Raw genomic sequence first — 26,174 nt, forward strand, 5'->3', positions numbered from 1 at the left:
TAGCTTTTTAAAACATGTGTTGGAGAGGTATTCATCCAGAAAATTCAGTGGAAGAATGTAAAGCTTTAAACCCATTGGCAAATGCAAAGTGGGCCACCATCTTTTTGTCTTTAGCTTATAGCAGACATTGCTAATCGACGACTGCACTTTTTCCTCACTAAACTCCGTGCCCAGATGCCCCAAGACAGCCCTCGAGGCAGCCACCACCAATTGACCAGTGTTGGTTCGCAAGATGAAATTTGTTTGCAGTCCCATCTTTACAGCCTGAAACAATCGATATAAGGGACTAAAAGGACTTTCTTTTCTGAGCATGGAGGACTGTGTAGGTTTTTAACACCGTATACAGCCCATGCTATAGGGACCTATATGTAAAGTGGTAATCAATAAGTCCTCCACCATCCATTGATCCAGAAAAATATTTATTGGTCTAGGTGCTGATTATCCAGAGTTGAGTTAGCATAGCCCCTAAGAGAAAGAAATGGCAACCCACTCCAGTGTTCTTGCCTGGAGAATCCTGTGGATGGAGGAGCCTGTCGGGCTGCTGTCCATAGGGTCACACAGAGTCGAACATGACTGAAGCGACTTAGCATGCAGCATGCATGCAACCAAGCAAAACTCCTAATACAAAAATCACACCTGTCCTTCAGAGAGATTCCCTTAAGAGAAAGAGAGGAATTCAGCTAAGAGGAGTCCCCAAGGCATTTCTGTAACTTCCTGCCAGGAGCAGGGAGCTGGTCTGGGAAGTTATGCAAAGTGTTAGAGGGTCTCCCTGACCTTCGGACGCCACCGTTTCTACAGTAGCATAATGAAAGATTGACAGCAGTGAAATCTGCTTGTTGGCATTATTCAAGTAAGTAGGAACTTGCCTCTGGGCACAGCTGAGCATAACTTTCCTCTTAGCCCCTTGGACACCAGGAGATTTACTGGCGGGGGGAAATGTCCCCTTTCCCTTTCGACCTTGTTCTGAAGCACTGCTGTCTCCCTCTGCTTGTATGCTCTGAGCAGTCAGAATCATGGAAAAGCCAGCGATCATGGCAAGTCAAGTCGGTAACTCTCTGAAACTGACTGATAGTGGACAGCAGGCAGGAACATGCTCTACCCGGGTTCCCCGCTGTTCTGACATTCAGGACACAGACCCTCCATGACAGTGTCTCTCCTTTTGTGGCTGCACCACGCTGTCCATCTCCTGCCAAGCCAGTGATTGTTCTAGTGATCGTTCTCTCAAAATAGCTCCACTCAAGGGACAGCCCCATCCCATTTCTCGAAAAGAGAAATGAATAGGCCTGGGCTGATGTGCACCGAGGGTTGCAGTCCAGCTGCCAGTCTGGGAGTTGAGCTTGACTTGGAGGGTCAGGTAAGCGAGCCGTGGTGCAGATGCTTGGAAAAGCACGAGACAGCTACAATGCAGGGGTGCTTCTTTTAAAAAAAAAAAAGAAAGAAAGAAAGAAAGAGGGGGGAAACCGATTCCCCACGCATCTTCACATTCATTCGCTGTTATTATGAGCGCTCATGTCCATTTGACGAGTTACATTTCCTGGAGGAGACGGAGCTTAGCCCCGCGCAGGGATAGGCAACTAACTCACGTCTCAAACCATTATAGAATTTCTCATTTCTATTGGCATATTCTATCAAGGAACATAAGTTCTATGGGGATTGGCAGACTAGCCAAGGTGACTCATTTGAGCTGAAAAGAGAGAAAGAGAAGGAAGTGGGGAGGGGGAGGAATGTGAAAGTCTCTCGGCTGCATTGCACGAAACGGCTCTGCTTAAATTTTATTGAGGATCGCTCTCTGACCAAGTGCCTACAAGGTTTAGTATCCTTGTCCAAGGATATTAAATACAGAGGAGAATCCTTTCTTACCTGTTTAAATTTCCCAAAGAATCAGAGTCTGTCCCAGCTGACTTTTTGAAAGTGGCTTTCTACAGAAATGCAGAGGCAGCGTGGCATAGAGGAAAAAGTACTGGAATTAGCAAGAAAGCTGAGGATGAAGGCCCTGCTGTGTATTAAGCAGGTGTCCCCAGACATGCACGTTGGTCTCTCTGAGCCTCAGTTTTCTTGTCTACCTGGTGCTGTAGTTACATCTCCCAATGTTACTGTAGTTACACCTCCCCCCACAAAGGTAAGATGGGAAAACACTTTGTAAATAGAAATGCAATATAAAAATATGGTACACAAGTGTCTCATCGTACTTAGAAATCCTGTGTGTCCCTAGCCAATACTGTCTATCAATAAGCAATTGTGTAAATATAGGTTTTTAAAGTAAAATTAATTGGCTCATTTTTTTCTTCTTATCAAAGGACAAATTGTTTTCATTACAAAAAAATTTCTACAGCACAGAAGAACAAAAGGAAAGTAAAAACACCCATAATTGGAAGCAGTCCTCTTTTGCTAAATATTTATACAGAGTTTTTGCTATAATAAAACAAATCAGTTGCAGTTAAAAAAAAAAACAACAACAACTCAGAATTTGAATGGTTTAAAACCACAGAGGCTATTTGTTGTTTATATCAGTGGCTCTCGACCTGGGCCAATTCTGCCCACCGCCCCCGCCCCCACCCAGAGACATTTTGCAGTGTCTGGAGATATTTTTGGTTTTGCTCTAAGAAGAGGTTACTCCAGCAGGTAGTGGCAGCTAGAGGTGCTGCTAAACACACACAGGAGAACCCTCCACAACAACCAGCTCCAAAGGGCAAAAGTGCTGAGGTGGGAAACCCTACTTCACGTGTTCATTTCAGGTAACATTGGACTTTACTCAGTATCAGTCTCACTCAAGGACAGGGAACTGTGGAGCTTCCACTGTCAGGAACATGACTAGTACTCTATTGCAAAGGAAAGAGAAGATGGGTGAATTATGCACTAATCCCTAGTCTTCTGCTTGCAAGTGTCACATATCATTTAAGCCCTTCACCTGTGGACCAAAAGCAAGTCAGATCCTAACTTCTGTGGAGCAGGAATTACAGTCCTCTGGTGTTCCTGGGTGGCGGGGCACCAAGTATCCCAATGAAAGGCCCTTAAGACTTACAGTAAAACTTTGGGAGACCGGTCCTCATGGTTAGTCTTTGTGCGCACCCTTAATTCTTTTCCTGAAAGCAACTCTTAAGGATTTTATATGAATTGCCAAATTGTCCTTCTGAAAGCTTATACCAGTTACCCTCCATACCCCTAGAGAAGGAAATGGCAACCCACTCCAGTATTCTTGCCTGGAAAATCCCAAGGACAGAACCTGGTGGGCTACAGTATGTGGGGTTGCAAAGAGTTGGACACAACTGAACAACTAAATGCACACACACACACATGCACACACTATACTCTCCTACCACCAGCGGGAGTGTGTAAGTGTTCATTCTATTTACTTTAACTCCTGTGTAAACTGAATATTATCATTGTTTAATTTGTCCATTTGAAAGATAGGTATTATATTGTCTTTTAAATGCAGCATTTTCATACCCTGAATTTCATTTTTTTTTTAATACCTAGGCACAAAGAGAAAAAAAAAAAAAAAGAGTCAGTCGAAGCCACTCTCAACCTACCAGCTCAAATTCTTATGGAGCTAGTGTGTGTAAGGTAGCCTAGTCCATCTTGCCAAGTATTTGAAACCCTACCAACCGTGTCGGGTTTGCTTGACCCCAGTTTTAGAAAGGAAGTCGATGAGACTTAAAAGTTGTCATCATCATCTGACCTGGCAGCAGTACTGGGGATCAAAGGAGATCTCAGAAGCTATTGATGCAAGTGAGACTCTTGGGTGGTTAAGGCAGGGAGCAGGTTTGCTTGACAGTTCATCACTGATTGCTACCGATATGTCAAGCCAAGTAAAAATCCTGCATGAGGAACAAGTCAGTAATCGGCAAATTAGGTACATGATAACCAGAGTCAACAAGATGCAGTTATTGCTGGGGAGCCCTGCTGGGACTTCACCTTCTCCACAATCCTATTTAGCAAATCTCAAAAATGCCTATTTCATCACTCAGACTGATGGAACCATGAGTCCAGTCACTTCCAGTGGCAACTTGAAAGTGTGGGGTGGACTTCCAGCTCCAGGTATAAGGGTTTATTAGAAGGAAGTCGTGAGGATTAAATGATGCTAAGATAGAAGCAGACGCTGTCAGCCCCAGCGCTTTACCCTAAGATGTGTCTGTGGGGTGGGAAGCAAAACTATCCACACATTCATTGAATGATAGAAGGGAACTATTTAAGAGACCAGTATTGCCCCCATGATCATACCAAATAAGTGCAAATATGGCAGATTAAGCATGTACAGACCAAGAGCAAATGAGCTGAGCAAACATTCCTGTTTGTCCTCATCAGCAGAATTCTCCTAAATGACATTTTTTAAAGGCAAATTTATAGAAGGTGATGAGTGGTGTTAGCTTTTTCCCAGCTCAGTTTATCCCTCTCCAGTTCAGAGCCTTATTTGAAAATGAATTCTCTCTGTCCTGTCCTCTTCTCTCTTGTCCAAGCAAGTCAGCTGTACATATAGTTTCATTAGAGATGTAACTAACTGCATCCCTGGGTCCCTGGAACGCCCGCATGTTCTAAGCAGCCTGCTTCTGTCGCTGTGCTCCTGTCCAGTGCCCATTGCTCAGTCACATGAGCTCTCCTTGGACCTCACTCATCCTGCAGAACTGTGTTCGGTGATCTTATGGGGATCCCTCCCCGTACCAGGTTTGGCTGTCAGCTTGCATAATCACCACATTGCATTTTTTTTTAATTGAAGGATAATTGCTTTACAAATCATGTTGGTTTCTGCCAAACATCAACATGAATCAGCCATAGGTATATATATATATCCCCTCCCTCTTGAACCTCCCTCCCATTCCACCCCCCCCATCCCACCCCTCTGGGTTGTTACAGAGCCCCAGTTAGAATTCCTTGGGTCACACAGCAAATTCCCATTGGCTATCTATTTTACATATGGTAATGTAGGTTTCCATATTACTCTCTACATAAATCCCACCCTCTCCTTCCTCCCCCTACCCTGTGTCCATAAGTCTGTTCTCTATGTCTGTGTCTCATTGCTGCCCCACAAATAATTTCATCAGTACCATCTTTGTAGAGTCCATATATATGTGTTAGTATATGATATTTGTTTTTGTCTTTCTGACTTACTTCACTCTGTATAATAGGCTCTAGGTTCATTCACCTCATTAGAACTGATTCAAATGTGTTCCTTTTCATGGCTGAGTAGTATTCCATTGTTATGTACCATAGCTTCTTTATCATTCTTCTATTGAAGGACATCTAGGTTGCTTCCGTGTTCTAGCTATTGTAAATAGTGCTGCAATGAACATTGGAATACATTTGTCTTTTTCAATTTTGGTTTCCTCAGGGTATATGCCTAGTAGTGGGCATTTTAATTTCATTTTAGGAAGGGACATATTTTTACAGACATGTTTTACAGACCCTTCCTCTCCAAAAAAACTTGAGGTATAGAGAAAGAGTTTGTGAAACCAAGAGAACCTTGGTTTCTTCTGTATTGTACTAAAAGTGCTTTTGGAAAGGTTTTTCTCAGGAGACCCCTTCCGATTATCTAATAAAACTGTCCTACAGGAATGGAAACTGCCATTTAAATCAATGAGTATCCTCCTGGGCAGTCACCAGTCAGGAGAAATCTCAGGAGATTCTTGAGTTTTACAAAGGACCTGATTTTGAGGAAGGTGTGTGAGGAGGTCACATTGAATATTTTTCCAAAAAGGCATTGATTTGAGTACATGGAACTCAGGGAGAAAAACAGAAACAGAGAAAGCAGGAATGAGTAAGAGGGGGCGGTACCAAGCCACATATTTTGACTGAGCAGAATCTCAGAGGTACTGTAATTCAAGAGTTTCAAGTTTTCTAGGCAATGGCCTTTATCTTAACGTGGAATCTTATGTAGAACCCCGTATATAAAACAGGTTGTGACAGTTTTATTAGCATAAGTATGGCTTATAATTCAAATCCACATTTATTATTGTAATGTTTTAATCTGTGTGCATATGTTTCTTATATGTGTTTATTATATGTGTTTTAATCTCTGTATACCTGTTTGTATGTGTAACTATATATATATATTGTACATAGAGATAGAGACACCAACAGAGAAACTAAATTCATAAGGTTGGTCACCTGTAGGAATAGGTGAGGGAAAAGGACTGAGAATTAGATTTAAAGAGTATTTTTTTATCCATAATAAAATGTTAAAGGTAAGGCAAACCCTTCCCCATCTGCAAGGCACACACGCGTGCGTGTACCCATACAATGGCTGAAAGTAAATGTGACAGTGTTAACATTCATTCCAGGGGTTGAAATATGGGCAGTCTGTCACTGTGTTCTTTATACTTTTCTTAATTTTAGCAATCTCTCTCTCTTTAGGAAAAGTGGATCTGTGACAAACTTGAGTCTGTTTTGAGTAAAACAAGCATTAAGAGGTTATAGATGATGACTCTAATCTTATATCACTCTCAGGATTCAATTTATTTATGTACTTTGTTTTGTTTGCACAGTTTTGAGAAAAATCACAGTGAATGTATATAAGTAGTTGCAAAGAGCAGCTGTATTTTTTCCATCATTTCCCTTACAGGCTCCGGATAGTCTTCAATTAAATTGATCCATTGAAAGAAGAGCAATAGAAAATAATCATTTCAAGGTTAAATAACATAAAATATCTAACTATTCACATCTCTTGCCTCAGATACAGAAGTAGAAAGGTTGTACCCCAAACTTAGGTTGTGAAACTCTTTATTTAAAAAAAAAACTGACACTGTTTGGAACATGCGACATGTTCTTAAATTGAAATATAATTGGTATACAGTATTATGTAAGTTACAAGTGTACGATATAGTGATTCACAATTTTTAAAGATTGTACTCTATTGCTAGGTATTATAAAATATTGGCTGTATTCCTCATGTTTTACAGTATATCCTTGTCACTTATTTTCTATGTAGTAGATAGTACCTCTTAGTCTTCTGTTCCTGTATTTCCCATCCTCCCTCCGCTCTCCCCACTGGTGACTACTAGTTTGTTCTTTCATCTATGACTCTGCTTCTGTTTTGTTACATTCATGAGTTTGTTGTGGTTTTTAGATTCCACATACAAGTGATATCATACAGTATTTGTCTTTCTCTGTCTGATTTATTTCATTTCACATAATGCCCTCTATGTCCATCTGTGTTGCTGCAAATGGCAAAATTTCCTTCTTTTTTATGGCTGAGTAGTATTCCATTGTGTGTATATGTATGTATATATATATCAAAGTATGTGTATATATATATATATACACACACACACATATATATACATGCACACCATATATTGATTCATTCATCTCTTGATGGACACTTAGGTTGCTTCTATATCTTGGCTGTTAGAAATAGTGTGGCTATGAACATAGGGGTGCTGCTACATGTTTACTTGAAATTGCATTCCTGGTTTAACATCCTGACATTAACTTGCGTCTCTGCCTGGCATTTGGTTGAACAGGATCTCCAGTGGAGTTCCTTATACAACTTTTTCTGAGCAGACACACATCAGGTGGCTTCAAAGAAAGCCCAGTGCAGATCTTGAAGTTTCTTGATAAAGGACAGAGTAACAGAAGGTCAAATCTGTGTTCAGAGATATTCAGAAAAGCTTTATTCCAAACTCTTCACAAAAAATTAATTGACTTTAGAAATGTTCATTGAAGCCCCTCTCAGTACGGATGTCTGTAGGGAAGCCGAAGTTGTTAGAAGGCAAAAATAACTTAATTATCTGATCTCTTATAAAAATGTTCCCCACTCAGAGATTCCCCCCTGCCATTTAACATGCATTATAATGATAGCATTGTTTGAGGGCTACAATGTTTCATATAAATTATTTTATCTTCACAACAACCCTATGACTGAGGCACTATTAGGAGCAGCCCCATTTTACAGAGGAAAGAACTGAGGCAGAGTTTAGGGTCTCAAAGCTGCTGTACACTGGACACAGCAGACAGGTACCCCCTTTCCCTCCTGCCAGAGAAAATCAATGCTGCTGGCCGTCATTTCCAGGGGCATCCTGCAGTACAATGTCAATGAATTTGTTGACAGAGTAAAATTACAACTCAAGCCCAAGACAAGAATTTCATTAAATCAAAGGAAGTGATGCTGGAGATCTGCTTCTAAGTGCCAGGGGGACTTGGTCAACGTGAATCCGGCCAAGGTAGCACAGTTAACTACCATGGCAGAGAGAAGTGACAAGGAAAGTGACATGATCGGCGCTTCCAAGAGGGCGGTTGTAATAACGTGAAGAGGGGTCCTTTAAGATTTGATGAAGACAACTAATATGTTTGCATTTGTTTGTGTGGCGCCAGTCAGGCTACAGTGAAGCTGCATTGTTCTCAGATAGTTTATCAATTTTGAGATGCACACGATGCTCATCTTTTGACATCTCTGAAAACAGGGTGCATTTTGCAGTCATTATAGCAGAGAGACAATGAAATGTTGGTTGTCACATGTTTGTGTATACAGGAAAGCTCAGTGTTCATTCTAATAATTAGAGTGTAGTGGCAAACATAACCTGAACATTCCTAAATATGAGATAAAAATACTTTCATAGTTGCAGTTTTATTGTTCAAGGTAAATTCCAGATCGGTCATTTTCCCGTTTGTTCAGAGCATCCATTTTAAGTGACCTTTTATTATTTCCAAATACACTCAGATGAACTTGATCTTATTGTGTATGTCGAGTCAGGGCGGGTATTTAAATATAATTTTTTAAATATATAAATACACGAATAAAAATAAAGTTTAAGCAGGCATTCTATGGAATGCCTATGTAACTGATCCAGACACAGACGAGCATAGGACAAGGGTTCGAAGCAGGCCAGACGGCCAGATCCAGCATTTGCAAGCTCTGCAACCTTGGGCAAATCCCTCAGCCGCTCTGCGCCTTGGTTACTTCATCTGTAAGATGAAGATAATAATATTACACATTCATAGCTTTGTTGTGAGATGTAAATGGGGTAATCTTTATAAAGCATTTACCACTGTGTTGGCACAAAGAAATGATATCAGCTATTATGTTTTTCAGAGCATCCATAATGCAAACAAAACAAGCAAAGCAAAACAAATTCCAACAGTTTTATTAAAAGATAACTTTTATTTGTTATAAGAGCAATATATAATGATAGGAAAAACAGAAAACATTAAGATTTTTAGTATATTTTTAGTATATCTTCTGTTCACATATAGTAATCATTTTTACAAATTTGAGTCTTGTCATACATACTGTTTTTACCCTGATTTTTTGCAAAATGATAAGTAGGAAACATCTTTCTATATCTGAATATTGTTCCATAAACTCATTTTAAATGCCTCAAAAAATAGCTCATTCTATACTTTAAAAATTTTTAACCAAGATCCCTTCTTCAACATTGTATTCATTCTACAGTAAACATCCTCACAGGCATATGTTCGTTTGGTGTTTAATAATTTCCTTATATGAATTCTCAATAGTAGAATTGCTGCTTTTCCAACAATAGCAATAGCCATAAGAATAGCTGATACTGATCCAGTGCTTACTGTGAGCTGGACCAGACTCACAATGACCCCTAGAGGTAGGAAATTTTACTATTCTCATTTTAGGACTTAGAGGGCAGAGACTCAGTTAAGTAACTTGCCTAAGATCACAGTCAGTCAGTCAGTTCAGTTGCTTAGTCATGTACGATCCTTTGTGATCCCAGGGACTGCAGCACGCCAGACCTCCCTGTCCATCACCAACTCCCAGAGCTTGCTCAAACTCATGTCCATGGAGTCGGTGATGCCATACAACCATCTCATCCTCTGTCGTCCCCTTCTCCTCCTGCCTTCATTCTTTCCCAGCATCAGGGTCTTTTCCAATGAATCAGTTCTTCACATCAGGTGGCCAGAGTATTGGAGCTTCAGCTTCAGCATCAGTCCTTCCATTGAACACCCAGGGCTGATCTCCTTCAGAATGGACTGGTTGGATCTCCTTGCAGTCCAAGGGACTCTCAAGAGTCTTCTCCAACACCACAGTTCAAAAGCATCAATTCTTCAGCACTCAGCTTTCTTTATAGTCCAACTCTCACATCCATACATGACCACTGGAAAAACCATAGCCTTGACTAGATGGACCTTTGTCCATCTAGTCAAGACAGCAGAGTACTGTCTCTGCTTTTTAAGGTCACAGTGCTGCCTGGTGAAAGGGTCAAGCCAGTTTGGAGACAAGCCACCAGTGCCCGTGACTGTGCCTCTTTCCCACTTGAGAAGGCGTTTTGTGACTGGACACGTTCCCAGTTTGCTCCCTCTCCTCAGTGATACATTTGATTTATTTTCACACGCAGCCTGCGTGAGACCCTCCTCTTGATCTTAGGAGGGCAAGGAGCCAAATGTGACATTTCTGAGAAGCCACTGGCTAAAGACAATTAGATGGGAATGTGCAGTAAATAAGAAATCACATCAGCAAGGCACTAAGAGGTAAAACCTCCATTGTCCTGACCCCATGGTAGAGCTTCAGCGCATCTTGGCATGGCCTAGAGATGTTCGTCAGTTTCATTGAACTTAACCCATACACTGTGGCTGGCTTGGTCTTCAGGTTGGATCATAAGGCAGCACAATGAGGGCATTACCTTGTGGGAAGACAAAATATGAAATCAATCCAATCATGTGCTCAACAGATATTCACTGCAGGTCTGTGTTGGGGATGCAGAGATGAAAGGCATTTAAAAAGATAGGGACCTGACAAGTCAAGTAACAATGGCATCATCATGCAGGGAGAGCTGTGAGATGAAGTACCAGGCAGAAGATTAGAACTGATGTTCCAGAATAGGCTTGGTCTGGGTTGGAATCTTATCTCCCCTCTGTAGTAGCTGGAGGTTTGTGGATGAAACTCTCTAGATTCAGCTTCACCATCCATAAAATGAGGACTGTACGTCGTCGGGTTGTTGAGAAAATAAATGAGATAATGCCCAGGAAAGAGTGAGCACCCCATGGAGATCTATCGATCAGTCTGACTGGTCCAGAGCCCTTACCACTTTCTCGCAGGTAACCTAGCAACCAGAGGTCTCTCCAGGCAGGATGGCAAGGCCTCTGGCAGAAACCAGTGCTGGTTTGCAAACTTGAGTTTTCGTTGATCTCCCTCAAGACTCTAATCCAGATTGCAAAGATTAGGGTCTGCCAATTCGGTCAGGTGATTCCTGTCTCCTCTCAATCCTCTTATAAGTGTATGCGGTGGTAGGGGATTGGGGTGCCTTTCTTGGGGCACACTGCCCAGCACATCCAGCCATGTCCAACCCAAGCCCACCTTTCCACAGGTGGACAGCGTGCATCCTGCTAGCACTATTGTGCTGTACATTTCTTGAAGTCGGTGCCATGTATCATTTTTGGAGTTTGTTCCTATTGCTTGCATGATCATCAAATATTAGCTATTACCATTCCTGAAGAGTTGGGTGTAGGAGGTTTAAGAGCATAAAATTGGCTACTAGTTCTAACCTGTGCAGGATTTTAGGGAAGCTTCCTGAAGGAGATGCTACCCAAGCTGACTGTTAGAAGGTGAGTCAAGCAAAGAAAGAAAAAGGGGAGAGAGGGAAAGACCATTCCAAGCCAAGGGCAGTGAAGATCCCCCTTCTGTATGGGCTGTGCTGAAGCTTCACATAAGACTGTCTTCTTTTTAGAAACTGTACTTTTCTTTAGCTGTCACTCACCAACAAGGACATAGCTTTGCCTTTGAGACCTGGCTCTTATACGGCCAGGAGGGACCAAGGAGGGCAGCCTCTCTCGAGGTTTAGTGGCCATGACCCTGTGTTGAGTTACTGCAGGCTTATAGCCATGTACACAGCCCCCACTAGGCATCCATGTTATATAAAAGGAAAAAGTGGCCAAACACCACAAAGCTAGGAGTTACCCTTGAAACTGGGAACACACGCTTTTATGTACTGAGGGGAAGTCTTGAAAAAATAGGAGATCAAACTTATGGTTTTCAACTGTTTCTCTCTTATCTCAAAAATTTCATGGGAGAGGGTTAACGATCCCCCAAGCAGACACTCTCTTCAGCTACATACATCATTCAGGCCATAACCCTGGACTCCACCAGCATTTATGGAGCACCTGCTGTGTGTTATGTGTCAAGGGGCTGAAGCAGTGGGCAAGACGGTGCTGGCCCTTGTGTGGCTGCCAGGCAGCAGGCCTGGAAGGGCCACCTACCAAGGAATACATTGTCCCTGGCTTGCCCCGGCCTGGCCTTATCACTGCAGGTCTATTCGTGGAAGTGGGATCCCTCTCTGAAACACCCCTGAGATGGACGGGTGCTAGGATCTCACCATAGGAATAATGATGATGCTGATGTCTTCTTTAGCAGTAATAATTGATCCTTTTCTATTCGTTTTCTGTTCTCCCTACATGATTCCCATCCCATAGCAGACTTTCAAATCATACTCCTTAGAAACTTGAAAACCACAGTTTTAGGCTTGATGAGGGGTTGTTAAGGGGAGCTTGGCAGAACCCACCATCTGTTTATCCTCACCCAGCAGCCCACCAAAGCCCCTGCCAGCCCTGAGGGCCCTCGGGAGCCCACCACCATGAACACAGGTGAGGAGCTGTCTTCTTATTACAAAGAGCAGCTGGTCTCACCTTATTTAACTCTTCATCAGTGCGTTCATCTCCGCAGACCTGCCATCGGCCTCCCATCACACTAAAAAGAAAATCTGAGGTTGTTCTAGAGTGCCAGCTCCCTGAGGGCAGAGACGATGGGGTTGCCTGCTGCGTCTCCAGTGCTGACGGCCGTGCTGGTCTGTAGCGGCACCGACGTACCCAAGGCCCTTGGATCTTTGGTCTTATCCTCTCTCCCTAGACCCTCCTCCACACTGACCCGCTTTCTCTCCCCTAGTCACACCCAGGTCATCCTGACTCATGCTTTGCACTGGCTGTTCCCTCATTCTGGAATGTTCCTCCCTGATATGCAGATGGCTCCTTCCTTCCTCTTGTCAGGACTCTACCCAAACACCATGCCTTCTGTGAGCTCTTTTCTGACAAGGGAATCTAAGACGCCTTTATACTTTATCCCCATGCTCTGCTTTATCTGGCTTCAAGCAACTTGATTTAGCTATCGTTTACTGGCTGCTAGTACCCACATTTTACATGTATGGTTTGGTTCCTTCAATGTGAAAACTGTGTGAGCACCATCGCAGTCGTGATATAAAATGTGACCACCCCTCAGGAGGAGCTCCCTGGGCCCTGTGCCAACCTCATCCCTCTGCTTCCTGTCACTCGAGGTTGGATCTGTCTTCCCTCGAGTTAATGAACACGGTATCCTGAGCTCTTTTGTGTCTAGCCTCTTGTTCTGCATAATGTCAGTGAGGCTCATCCATGTTGTGTGTATCTGTGAGGTCAAGTCAGAGTCGCTCAGTCGTGTCTGACTCTTGCGACCCCATGGACTGTAGCCCTTCAGGCTCCTCAGTCCGTGGGATTCTCCAGGCAGGAATACTGGAGTGGGTTGCCGTTCCCTTCTCCAGGGGATCTTCCCAACCCAGGGATCAAACCCATGTCTCCTGCATTGCAGGCAGATTCTTAACCCTCTGAACCACCAGGGACGCCCTGTGTATATCTGTGGCTGATCCCTTTTATTACCGAGTCGGCTTCCACTTGTACAGATATGCTGTAATCAGTGTGTCTGTTCACTTGTTGAGAGCATTTGGGTTGTCCTTGCTTTGCTCTTCTTCTTTTATAGCCCTCGTCACTCCTTGGGATTTTACTCCCCCAAGATGGTGTCCTGTGCCTGGAGGGCTGGAACCTTGACCATATGATTCACTGTTGGATCCCCACTGCCCAGAGCAGGGCCAGGCACATAGTAGGTGGTCAGTGTTTGTTGATGGAACCAACAGTTTTACATTTAATTTCCCCTGTAGCCGGAGGCCTGAGCAAGACTCAGGCTTGTGAGCGGAGCTTCGGATTTTTCTTTCCTATGAACGCAATCTAGAGACCTTCAGGCCGTCCACTGGAAACCAGGCACTGGCTGGGAGTCCCTGCTCAGCACTCAGCGTGTCTGTGCCCTGTCGCCTCGTCCATGGTTTCTGAGTTCCTGTGGCTTATTCCTCTCGAATCTTTTAACCTCCACTTTCCTGCTGTGTGATGTCCAGGAATGGTGCTTGCTCTCTCTTTGCCGGTTCCTCTAACAAACTTGGTCATAACGAGCCTCTTAACAGTTTCCCGTAGTTTCTTCTCGTTTTTATTGCTTGGATTTGGTGAGGGGGTTGGGAATCACAGGAAGAAGCCACATTGTGGCCTGGCTGTCCCCAATACCTGGCTGCTGTCCCCTCCCCTCCCTTTATCTCTCTCTAGCTCCCTCCCCATTTCCAGTAACCGAAAGAGTCTTTGTCTCCTCCAGGAACTCCTGCCCCCGAATTCCTTGGTTTCTTGCTTTCTGCTCTAAGCAGTTTGTTAAAGAACAGTTTCTCCCCCAATAAAGTTTAGGAAAATTGCTCCATCTTATTACAGGTGGGCAGGATACCCCCCACACCATAGGCGCCCTCATCTTGGTCTTACCACCCCAGCCTCCCAAGAGGGAAGAGTTATTCTGGGCCAAAGAAATAGGATCCAAAACACGAAGCTGGTTGTGTCCTGAGTCTGCTTCTTTTGACAGTCCTGCGGGCTGCTTGAGGAGCCCCAGTCTGTCATCCGAGGCTCTCTGGCCCTGATGCGTAGATTCTCCTTCTGAAGACAGGAGGATAAACCTTGGTCTCCCCATGTGAACAAGGCTGACCAGCAGTGATCACCTGTTTGCTTGGTGTGCCCAGTGGCCTGGAGTGCAGTGGATTCAGGGCACACCCTATGAGGCTGACTGCTGGAGTGAGAACCCCAGTTCCACCCCTTGCCAACTCTAGAGCAAGTGATATAACCTCTCTGTGCCTCAGTTTCCTCATATGCAAATGGGGATAATGATTCATGTTCAGGGGCTGTTACAAGCATTGAATAAGATCATGCATGAGACTCACTTAGAACGGTGCCTAGCCTCATTAAATGTCACCTTGTATTATCATCTGAGCAGTTAGCAAACAAAACCCAGGAAAACTGTATAGTGTTTAGTAAAACTTCCTAGGAACCTTTCCTTAAGAGGTTATGTCCTTTTGGTATTTGTATCACAAGATTCCACTGGACTACTGTACACTTCACTCTGGGTACTATTTTCTTTTGAGCCTGAAAGTTTTCATTCACTCAGTCAAGGTCTTTTCTGAGTATACCCACTGCATGCCAGGCACTGATCTAGACCCCAGAGGCCCCATGTGAAGTAAAACAAACAAGTCTCCTACTCGCTTTTAGTTTATTTTTTCTGCATTCAAAGCTGGTTAACATTTATTTATTGGTTTATTTTATTGAGGTATAGTTGGTACTCAACATTATATATGTTTCAGGTATACTGCATAGTGAGTCACGATTTGTTTTTTAATTCATTTCTGGCTGTGCTGGGTCTTTGTTGCTCTGTGGTCCTTTCTCTCATTGTGGCAAGTGGGGGCTACTCTCTAGCTGAGGTGCTCAGGCTTATCACTGCAGTGCCTTCTCTTGTTGCAGAGCACAGGCTCTAGGGTGCTTGGGCTTCAATAGTTGCGGCACGTGGGCTCAGTAGTTGCCTTTCCCAGGCTCTAGAGCACAGTCTCAATAACTGTGGTGCCCAGGCTTAGTCACTCTGCAGCATGTGGGATCTTCCTGGACCAGGGCTCAAACCCATGTCTCCTGCACTGGCAGGCGGATTCTTTACCACTGAGCCACCAGGGAAGCCCCACAATTTTTAAAGATTACATTCCGTTTGTAGTTATCATAAAGTCTTCCAGTCTTAAGAAGTTTGTGTCTGAGAGTAGTGAGATGAAGTATAAATTAGCAGATAAGTGACAAGGGTTTTTTTTCCGGCCCCAAAGAGTTTTTGATCATTTTTTTGCTGAGAGCAGAAATGGAGAAGTGATCAGAGTACTTTAGAATGGATGGTTTAGGATGTGCTTTCTAAGGCCATGATGTTTAGGCAGCCTTGATTGACAAGAAGCAGACAGCTCTAAGATCAGGAGGGAGACCTCATGCAAAGGCCCTGAGGCTGGGATGAGCTTGGCATATTCCAGGAACAGAGAGGAGAGTGGTGTAGCTGAAACACAAGAGAGAGAAGTTAGGAGGTGGACGGAGGAGATTATGGGCCGGGTATGGTCATTGCCCAGCAAAGGCATCCAGACCTCTCTTGGCATCTTTTTTCATCATCTCCAGTGGGACATCTTCCTGTCCTCAGGTGCCCAACTCACTCTGCTCAAGTCTGACCCTAGCACTCCTCGGCTCTGCTTTGCTCCCTCTTCTCTGCTCACTGGCTTCTTTGGGAAACTTACCAACCAGGCCAGTCACCAAATATGCTGGCAGCCAGCTACACCTGGGTTCTTGGAAAACTTCTGGCAACCTCCCACCATTAAGACTCATGCAAATCCAAGTTCAAGTCCTTGCTTGGCCACCAACCAGAGTCTGTGGCCCTGGGTGTGTTATTTAACTTCTCTAATAGCCTTTGTTCCTCCTTGAGAAATGGGGATGAGAATAAGGTTTCTGGGAGGGTGAAATGAGATAACACATATCAGCTTTTGCCATTTGGCCTGGCACATAGCAAGTGCCTAGAAAAAAAAAAAAAACTACTTATTCTTGATGATTCTGTTTTCCTCTGCTACAAGAAGACATGTCATGAAAAAATCAGGAGTTGCACCTATGTAGATGTAGTCTCCTTGCTCCTTATGTCAGGAATCATGTTTGATTCTTCTCTATCTGCTCGATACTCACAATGGAGCCCAGCACAATGATTGTTACAGTCCGCAAATACAGGTGATGCTGTTTCCTGCCCGGAGGCTTGGGTCTTGTTCTCATAGCTGGGGGACAGACAACGCCGCAGTGCCCACACTGGGCCAGTCAGCACCTAGTGAAGCAACTTGGACACTGAAGACGTGGACCCTGCAAGTAGGAACTGAAAATGACAGGCAAGGCCACGTGGAGGGAAGGCAGCCGCTCCCCAACCCTCCCAAGCACGGCCCACCGCTCTCATCCTTCCATGTTTCCTGGAGCATTCAGCCCTTTGAAGGAGAGAAAAGAAGCCGTGCAGAGCTTTAATGAGGAATCAGCCAGACGCACTTTGCCACGGGCCTGGCTGGAGGCGGAAAGAGATGCACAGGCCCCCAGGAGCGACCCACCGCTGCCAGTCGTCACCAGATGCCACCGCAGCCTCCACGCTCGTGTGGCTTCAAGCAGCCCTCACTGACACATGCTGCTTCCCTGCAGTCTAACCACCTGCTGCACGTGCCTGGCTATCTAAGGTGGCATCAACATCAGACGTTGGAGGCTGGGGATATTGCCTGTGCAGAGCCAGGCACTGCAGGCTCTCCATGGGACAGTCAGCGTTTGCCGCTGCCGCCGTCTACATGGACCAGGGTCAAGCAGGCGGACCAGATAACAATAAACTTATTTGCCCACTCCCTGCCCTCTCCCAAGGTCCTGGCCCCAGTAGTAACATCTTCCAGAAGGGCCATAAGTCTGTCTCTAACCTTGTCCTCTGTGGCAGGTGTGCGTTGGCATGGCTTCCAGAAGCATCTCTGAGCTGCGCAGTCGCTGCCTGTGGACACACTCCCTCCAGGGAAAGTGAAAGGCCCCTCAGCTGTCTCCTCCAGCGCCCTGGGAAGCCACTAAGTTATCTTAATTACCATTCCTCCTGGGTCTCTGCCAAGAAGCAGGGGAGACTGACAGTCGGATCAGTCAAATATTTGCAGTGGATTCTTTGTTTGCCTCTAGAGCGCTCATGAAAGTTGCATTTTCATGCCACTTTGGGGTATGACACATGACTCGGAGGCACAGCCCTCACATTTCATGCCAGCATGGGTTGTTTTTCAAAGGCCAAGGAGGAAAAAAGAATTTTAGTGGCGGGGGGCGGAGGGCGGTTATTTCGGGTTATTGTACTGTCACCCTCTGGGTGACCTTATTGCCGGATCAAGAGAGACCAGCTGCCCTGGGAGACAGGCTTGCTCCTGCAGGCAGCTTGTGCACTCCCACAGCCCCCAGTGGGACTGGGCCGCGTGCTTTCTAATCCTCTTCCAGGGCTTCTGCAGATCTATCAGATAGGACGTGCTAGGAAGCAACCTTCTTAGTCCTTCGAGCACAGCACGGTTTTCCGAGCAGCCCTGGATCCAGGATTGATCATGATGAGTTCTGTAACTGAGGAGGCACATGCCTCTGGTACAAAGCCTGAGTTCTCAGTCCCCAGCACTGGGGCATGAGACAGCGACTCTGGCCAGCGCCTGAGTCCTTGGCCTCCTTCTGGTATCAGCCAGGCTGCCAAGCAAGCTGGCCAGACTGCCGTCTAGGAGTCCTAGAGAGCAGAGGCTCTCCAGAACCAGATGGCCTCCGCACAAACCAGCTTCTTACTGCGCCCCTGCCCTTCCTGCCATGGAAAGCAGTCTCTACCCTTGGCTGGCTTGATCCACCTTGTGTTTCTAGCCTCCAGCCCTCTCTAGGTTATAGCAGCCGTGAACGAGGCTGCGTGATGCTGCTTGGTGCATGTTAACTAAAGAGGAGGGTAACTGTAGATTACACACCAGAGCACCTTTGAGAGTGAGAGAAGCAATAGGAGATGGGAACTAGGACACCCCTGGGCAAACAGAGGTAAATAGATAGCCTACACATAATAGGTGGAACTTAGCCAACAAAAGATGCTGCATTCCTTCCCGGGTGATCCTCTCCTACCACTCCTAAGGACAGAAAATTTGCTAACACTTACAGGCTTGCAGAGTGAACCAAGAAGGAAGAGAAGCAAGAAATCTTGAAGGCTATGCTGAAATAACAAATAAGCCTCAACATTTCTGTAGCTTATTTTTTTTCATGTACGCGTTGTATTTCGGCTTCTGTATACACCTCAGCATGCTCACCACCAGAGTTTTGTTTCCGTCGTTCACCATGCAGATGACCCCCTTTTACCCATTTTGCCTTCCCCGATCCCACTTCCTCTCTGGTACCCACTAATCTGTTCTCTGCATGCATGGCCTAATTTAATAAGTGTTTCCTGCTTGCTCATGTCAGCATCTCCAGCGTCCCTCCAAGTGCAAATCTAGGATCCAGGCCACTCCTATTTTGTGACTCCATCACCTTGGGCTTTAAGAGAACTCTGGTTCCCTCAGGGGGCAGACAGGTAGGGGGAGCGAGCAAGTAGGAGATATAGCACAGAAGAGTCCAGAAGGAGAGTACATCACAACAGCTTATGTTCCTTGATGGGAACACCATCACATGCTTGCACGTAATGGAAAGGAATGAGACTCTGGTATAGACAATGACCAGCCATCTCTACTACAGCGGTCACTAAGCACAGTGTCAAAGGAGAAAGAGAAGGAAGACGAGAAAGTCTGTAGGAAGAAAGTGTGCACTGGACACCATCTCATCTCATTTAGAATTGAAAAGGTGAAGTCGTAATGGCCATCTGAAGTCACCTCTCAAATCTTGATGATCTCTGTGAATATACAGATTCCTTGGGCCGCAGTGTCCGTCATATGCATGACCTACACCGTGAGGGGCCTGACTGAGGCTCACTGCCTCTAACTCTGCCCATGTATCTCCTACTCAAGAAAGCACACTAGAAGACAAGGGAGGGCAAGTGATTTATTATTAGAGGCAAAATCTTCTAACATTGCAAGTTAGTTTCCTTTCAATGGAATTCATTTTCAGATTCAGCATTTTATGTATTTGATATTTAACAAATATTTATTGATCAGACTCAGCTCAAGATGAATTAGATTTAACAATGAATTATCATCAGGATAGCATAAACTTTCCAAGTATGCTTACCATATGCAGGGGTTTCCCTGGTGGCTCAGACAGTAAAGAATCTGCCTGCTATGCGGGAGATCCAGGTTCGATCCTTGGGTCAGGAAGATCTCCTGGAGAATGGAATGGCAACCCACTCCAGTGTTGTTGCCTGGAGAATCCCATGGACAGAGGAGCCTGGTGGCCTACAGCAGTCCATGGGGTCACAAAGAGTCAAACACAACAGAGCAACTTTCACTTTCACACTATACAGACCACTTAGCATTCTAAGCACTGTACATACTTGCACTCATTTAGTCCTTACAGCAGATTATGCTGTATTATTATTATGTCTTGACATTTTGCCCATTTTAAAGATTCGGAGACTGAGGCGTGGAGAATTGAGATGGCTTGTGCAAGTGCCGTAGCAGGTAAGTGGCAGAGCGTAGGTTCTAATCAAGCAGTCTAGTTCCAAAGTCCCCACTCCTAACCGTTCTACCATGCAGGTGAAATCCCCGCCCTCCTGGAGTTTATGTTCTTCTGAGTAGACAGACAATAAGCAGAAAAACATTATAGTCATTTTCAAGGGTGATAAGTGCTTTGAAGGAAATAAAGCACAACAAAGAGATACAAGACTGGGACACCTCAGACCCACACGTCCCAGTGCCGCAGGGTCACAGATTCTTCTTTAAATGAAAACTGCCCTCCTTGCTTCCGTGGAGAGAACTGAAGAACCAGCCAAGACCGATGTCCCCTCTCTCCTCTGAAAAATGCCTTTCCCAGGGTCATTTGATTGGTTGTTGAACAGCGAGCACCACCGATGGTCCTAAGCCATTCCTGTGCCCCTGGGCTGGGCAGCCAGTTCAGAAAAAGATGACTGATGCCCAAATTAATAATGAGCAATGGTCCCACGCAAGTAATCACCTTCCCCGAACTGTTCCTCATGGGGGTGATAACTCGAATCCCAGGTGAAGTATATCCTTCTCACTTAGCCACCAAGGAAGCTACGCTCATTCCTCTGGCTGACAGCAATTTGTAGACGTGGGTCTGGGTAGCCGGACATTTACGAGGTTGCTAAGGAACAAATGCCTTGGTTACAAGAGGCTTCAAAAGCAGTATCGGTTTGTCATATCCTTTCAGATCATTTATTTTATCCCATAAAGACAGCTGCGACCAATGAACTGTGGGATAGAGGGAAGCTAAATATGAACATTTGTTTCCTGAGAGATGGAGGAAATTTCTACTTCCTATACAACATCCCTCCCCAGGCCCCCAGACACAAAAACTAAAACCATGTGCTTCTCCTCCACAACCCTTACAACTTACAAGTAAGTTGTTCAGAGTCACAGGTATTTAATGAAATGGTTATTATGTTTCAGGCACGGCCCTAAGCATTATCTCATGTTATCCTTGTAACATCCCCAAAAGGTGTGGGTTATTATTCCCTAGCATGCAAACCAGGAAAGGGGTTCAAGAATCACCTAACTTCAAACGGGTAGCAAACGGCAGAGTCAGAATTCAAACCCAGGTTTATCTGACAGTAAAACCTCTGTCCCTAAGATTATAGACTCTTTTGTTTTCACTGATCATGTTTCAGGTGGGAAAAGTGGCAATTCTGCTGATGGGGAGGTCCCATTAGTGGATTTCCTAACATTTCATTCTATGAAGTTTGTGGAAGGGGTTACAGTGGATGTCAATAATCTATGAAACCCTTTTCATGGCTTGATAGTGGTGAGAGAGAGCTCCGTCCCACAGGGTGATTTTTATCTGCTAAAGACCTACACTTTGAATGTTCTCTGGAAGTCACCATGCACATGACTTTCCTGTGAAATGATTTTGCATGAGTTTAAGATGATTCCTTTTCTACTGGGGTTTTAGTTGATTTTTTACTTGTCAACAAGTAAAGAGACATGGCCACCTTCCTGGCCTTTTCCTTCATCCTCTCTGTCCAGCCCAGGTCAAGCCTTGTCCTTTCTTTCCTGAAAATGGTCCTCCAAAATCGTCCCCTTTTCTCTTTCACTATACCTAATCACGATGTTTGTCACTTCATGATTGGGTTTCTACAATGGCTTGGTAACTGGTCTTCCTGCTTTTATTCATTCCCTCCTCTAGGACATCTCATAGGCTGCCTGCAAATGAACCTTAGAACATTCCTCTCATCATATCAGTCACTGCTTATGGGTCTTCTGTGGCTCCCACCTGCCCACCCCAGGATTTCACCATTTCCTCGGACAGGCCCCCTTGGAGGACAATTGCTGTCCCATTCCCCCCACTCATTCCTGGTAGCCTTCACCCTCCACTCTGTCTCCCACTGACTACTTTCAGTTCTGAGCCCGTTTTCCATTGAAACAGAGTTTCATAGTTGATTGCTGGTTGATGGGAGGTCAGGCACGGTAAGGGCCCAGGCATTGCACCTAAACAGATCTCGGTCCAAAATTTTACTTGCCCACTTGGTCACTGGGTGACTTTGGGTATGTTTGCTGGACTTCTCTGAGTCTGTTTTCTTATTTGTGAAATAAGATACAAATAGGACCTGTCTTAGAGGGGTTTTGGAAGAACTGAATTAAATGATGGTGATAATAATGGTGGTCATGATAGCTCACAAGTACTTTGTGCTCTGATCATATATCCATATGATCTTATTGTTGACAACAACCTATAACATAAGCATGGTTATTTTCAGTTTTGAGATGGGAAAGCTGAGGCACAGATGGGTGACGCTAGTAAGTTCCAGTTTCCCTCTCAGGTAGTCTGGATCCCCAGCCCTCTTTCTTATCAACCAGGGAATTTTTGTGGAAACTAATGCCCATGGCATTAATATGCCTCTGGTCAATGATGTGTTAACACCTCTGATATAACTACTTTGATTGACTACTCTCCCACCTTCCCTTAGTAACTGATCAGTCAAGGGTATCTGGTATCTGCTAACATAGGTTAGTAATTCCTTACCTGAAACTCTTGGGGGTGCCAGATGCATTTTGGAATTCAGAATTGGGGGAATTATTTTAAAAAGTTACACTTGGCATATGCTACATATTATGCAACACCCTATTGAGGAACAGAGCAAAAACTCACCTCCCTTCCCCTCTCCCTCTCTGTCACACATACACACTCAAAAGAAAAAAATCATAAAAGCAGAAAAGATATTGTGGTCTATAGTCATAAAACTATTAGCAATAATTATAAGCACAATACGTGGTGACTTATTATTACAACTTTCATGACTCTTGTTTTACTTGTAACAAAATGAGTTTACAGTAAAATGTACTCAGAAGTGTCTCTCAGTTAACTAGTGGGGCGGGAAGGGAGGGTGCTGGTCATGGGAGCAGGTGTGCACCCCAGGTCACACATGGCACGCTCTCTTCTTTTCCCAGTATGACTTCATGGAGCGCCTGGACGGGAAGGAGAAGTGGAGCGTGGTCGAGTCGCCCAGGGAACGCCGGAGCATACAAACGCTGGTTCAGAACGAAGCCGTGTTTGTCCAGTACCTGGATGTGGGCCTGTGGCACCTGGCCTTCTACAATGATGGCAAAGACAAAGAGATGGTTTCCTTCAACACTGTGGTCTTAGGTAGGTATGGGATCTCTGAGGTGCTGTGTCATCAAAGAAAGCATGGAAGTGTCTGGCTTCTCTGTTGAAGGCACACCTTCCAAGGTGGTTCTACTACATAGGGGGCCAACCAGCATCCTTAATTTAGGGTTCATAGTTTCATCCACCTAAAACTAGCCCTGATTAAAATACTAATGCTACTAATTCATGAAAAAGCCACTGTGAGTCTCAAGGATTGAGTTGCAATGAGGAACTTGGGTCCAACCACCTGGCTCAAGCTCTGGCCACACAGAGTAGGCAAATCACTGGACTTTTTTGTCAGTCCTGGTTCCCCTGGGGTAAAATAGAACTAAAAAATCCCACCTCATACAATGAAATAAAATAAAGTATAAGTTATAAATCACTAAACATATAGTAGATCCAGTAAATACTGACCATTCATGCCAGCTCACAATTTCTCTCAAAAACCAAGGAAAGCCCAAACTTAAAAAAAAATATTTTTAAACCTGAAAAATAAGGATATAACCATAGAAGGACAGACTTCCCTGGTGGCACAGTGGTAACGAATCCACCTGCAATGCAGGAGACTCAGGAGACGTGGGTTCCATCCCTGGGTTGGGAAGATCCCCTGGAGGAGGGCGTGGCAACCTGCTCCAATATTCTTGCCTGGAGAATCCCATGGACAGAGGAACCTGGTGGGCTACAGTCCAAGGGGGTGCAGAGTCAGACATGATTGAAGCAACTGAGCAATAAGAAGGAAATCATATCTTTGTTCTCAGATTGGTAAATCTCCAAAAGCTTTACTTAAGCACTTGTCATGTGGGGCATATTTTAACACAACTTTTTAGTAGCTATTGAGGAAAAGCTAAGATTTTTTCCAAAAGTTCCCCTTATAAGTAAAATAACCCCTAAAAGGGCCATTTGAGAATATTTCATGAGTTGTCCAAAAGCAAATCCTAAGAATTTTAGCATTCATAGCACCTATAAATGTTTTCATTACATTTACTTTGTCATTAGATTTTAATTGTCTACTAATGATGATAACTGATCCTGGGCAGAACCTCTCTGAATCATGGCAGATTGTTAGACCCATTTCACAGATGAATAAACCGAGGTTCAGAAAACTGAGTCCCTCAAGGTCCCAGGATGTATAAATGATGGAGACAACATGGACTTCCAGGGATTATTCATTGCCTTTCTACAGCACCATGTTGTCCCAGCAGCATTCAGTCATGGACCTCATGGTTCTCTAGAAACCTGGAGAAGATGGTTGATCTAGGATTAAATCCTGCCTTTTCTTTCCCACATCTGACCTGAGAGGGTCACTTGCCTTCCCAAGCCTCAGTTTCATCATTTGTGGACAAGTAATGACCATGTCCCTGGAGGGAAGGATGATGTACCATCTCTTGTGGAACCTGTCTGGAATAGAGCTGGTAATCACTCGTGAGAGCTGATGACTTTTTAAGAGCACGTCTTGTGCAGCTGTTTTTCTCTTAACTTCATGTTAAGAACTTCCCTACTGGTTTCATGGATTGCTCTTAGGATTTCCCTGATCCTTGAAAAGATATATAAGCCAACCTAAAATCCAGGTGGCAGCCGTAGCTGCCAAAATCAGTATTTGGTATTTACCATAGCACTGAAGTTAATGCTTATTCCTCTGCTAAGAAAAGATGAGCCCTAACAGGGCAAGCCAAATGCTCTAAAGCAGTACTTGGCATGCCAGAGCCCATGGACCAAATCTGGCCCACTGCCTATTTTTATAAATAAAGTTTTATTGGACCACAGCCACATTCATCTGTTGTCACATTGTGGCAGCTATAACAGGAGAGTGGAATGGTTGCAGCGGAGACAGTTTGACCCACAAAGTCTAAATATTTACTGTCGCTTGACAGAAAAAGTTTGCCAAGCACTGCTCTACACTAATGGCATAAACTTTGTAACAGGAAAGTCACTGGAGAAATCTTCCAATAGTTAGGAAAAATTTCCAAGAGCAGATTATGTACCAGTGAGGAAAAAAATCTAAAAGGATAAAAACCAGATCACAAAAGAAAGACACTGGCAATACATTTGGACCTAGTTTGAGATGTTAAGATAAAAAAACAACAACAACAATCTTTTGCATAAGAATATGATGAGTAATGTGGAGAAGGCAATGGTACCCCACCCCAGTACTCTTGCCTGGAAAATCCCATGGATGGAGGAGCCTGGTAGGCTGCAGTCCATGGGGTCACTAAGAGTCAGACACGACTGAGCGACTTCACTTTCACTTTTCACTTTCATGCATTGGAGAAGGAAATGGCAACCCACTCCAGTGTTCTTGCCTGGAGAATCCCAGGAACAGGGGAGCCTGGTGGGCTGCTGTCTATGGGGTCACACAGAGTCAGACACAACTAAAGCAATTTAGCAGCAGCAGCAGCATGATGAGAAATGATGTCTTTTTAGTTCCCTGTGTGGGTTTATTAAAAATTTTTTTTGTAAATCATATTTTTTAAATATTTTTATTGGAATAGTGTTGATTTACAATGTTGTGTTAGTTTCAGGTATACAGCAAGGGGAATTAGTTATACATATACATACATTCACTCTTTTTAGATTCTTTTCCTATATTGACCATTACAGAATGTCGAGTAGCATTCCCTGTGCTCTACAGTAGGTCTTTATTTTATGTACAGTAATGTGTACATGTCAATCCAAATCTTCAAATTTATCCCTCCCCCACTTACCCTCTGACAGCCACAAATTTGTTTTCTACATCTATTAACTCTTTTTCTGTTTTGTAAATAAGTTCATTTGTGCCATTTTTTAGATTCCACATGTAAGCAATGTCATATATTTGTCTTTCTCTGTCTTACTTACTTCACTCAGTATGACAATCTCTAGAT

At 44.2% G+C, this 26,174-nt stretch overlaps 1 protein-coding gene across 20 annotated transcripts in view; it reads left to right on the forward strand.

Moving 5' to 3' along the window:
* Positions 1–26,174, forward strand: part of LOC129637974 (teneurin-2-like) — a 462,189-nt gene that overhangs the window by 398,290 nt on the left and 37,725 nt on the right. For all 20 annotated transcript variants that reach the window (XM_055562488.1, XM_055562376.1, XM_055562497.1 and 17 more), the window contains one exon: positions 23,118–23,313. In XM_055562488.1, coding sequence (XP_055418463.1) covers positions 23,118–23,313 — 196 coding nt within the window. The remainder of the gene's footprint in view (positions 1–23,117; positions 23,314–26,174) is intronic.

This window comes from Bubalus kerabau, chromosome 1 (genome assembly GCF_029407905.1).
Source record: "Bubalus kerabau isolate K-KA32 ecotype Philippines breed swamp buffalo chromosome 1, PCC_UOA_SB_1v2, whole genome shotgun sequence".
In the NCBI taxonomy this organism is placed as follows: Eukaryota; Metazoa; Chordata; class Mammalia; order Artiodactyla; family Bovidae; genus Bubalus; species Bubalus kerabau.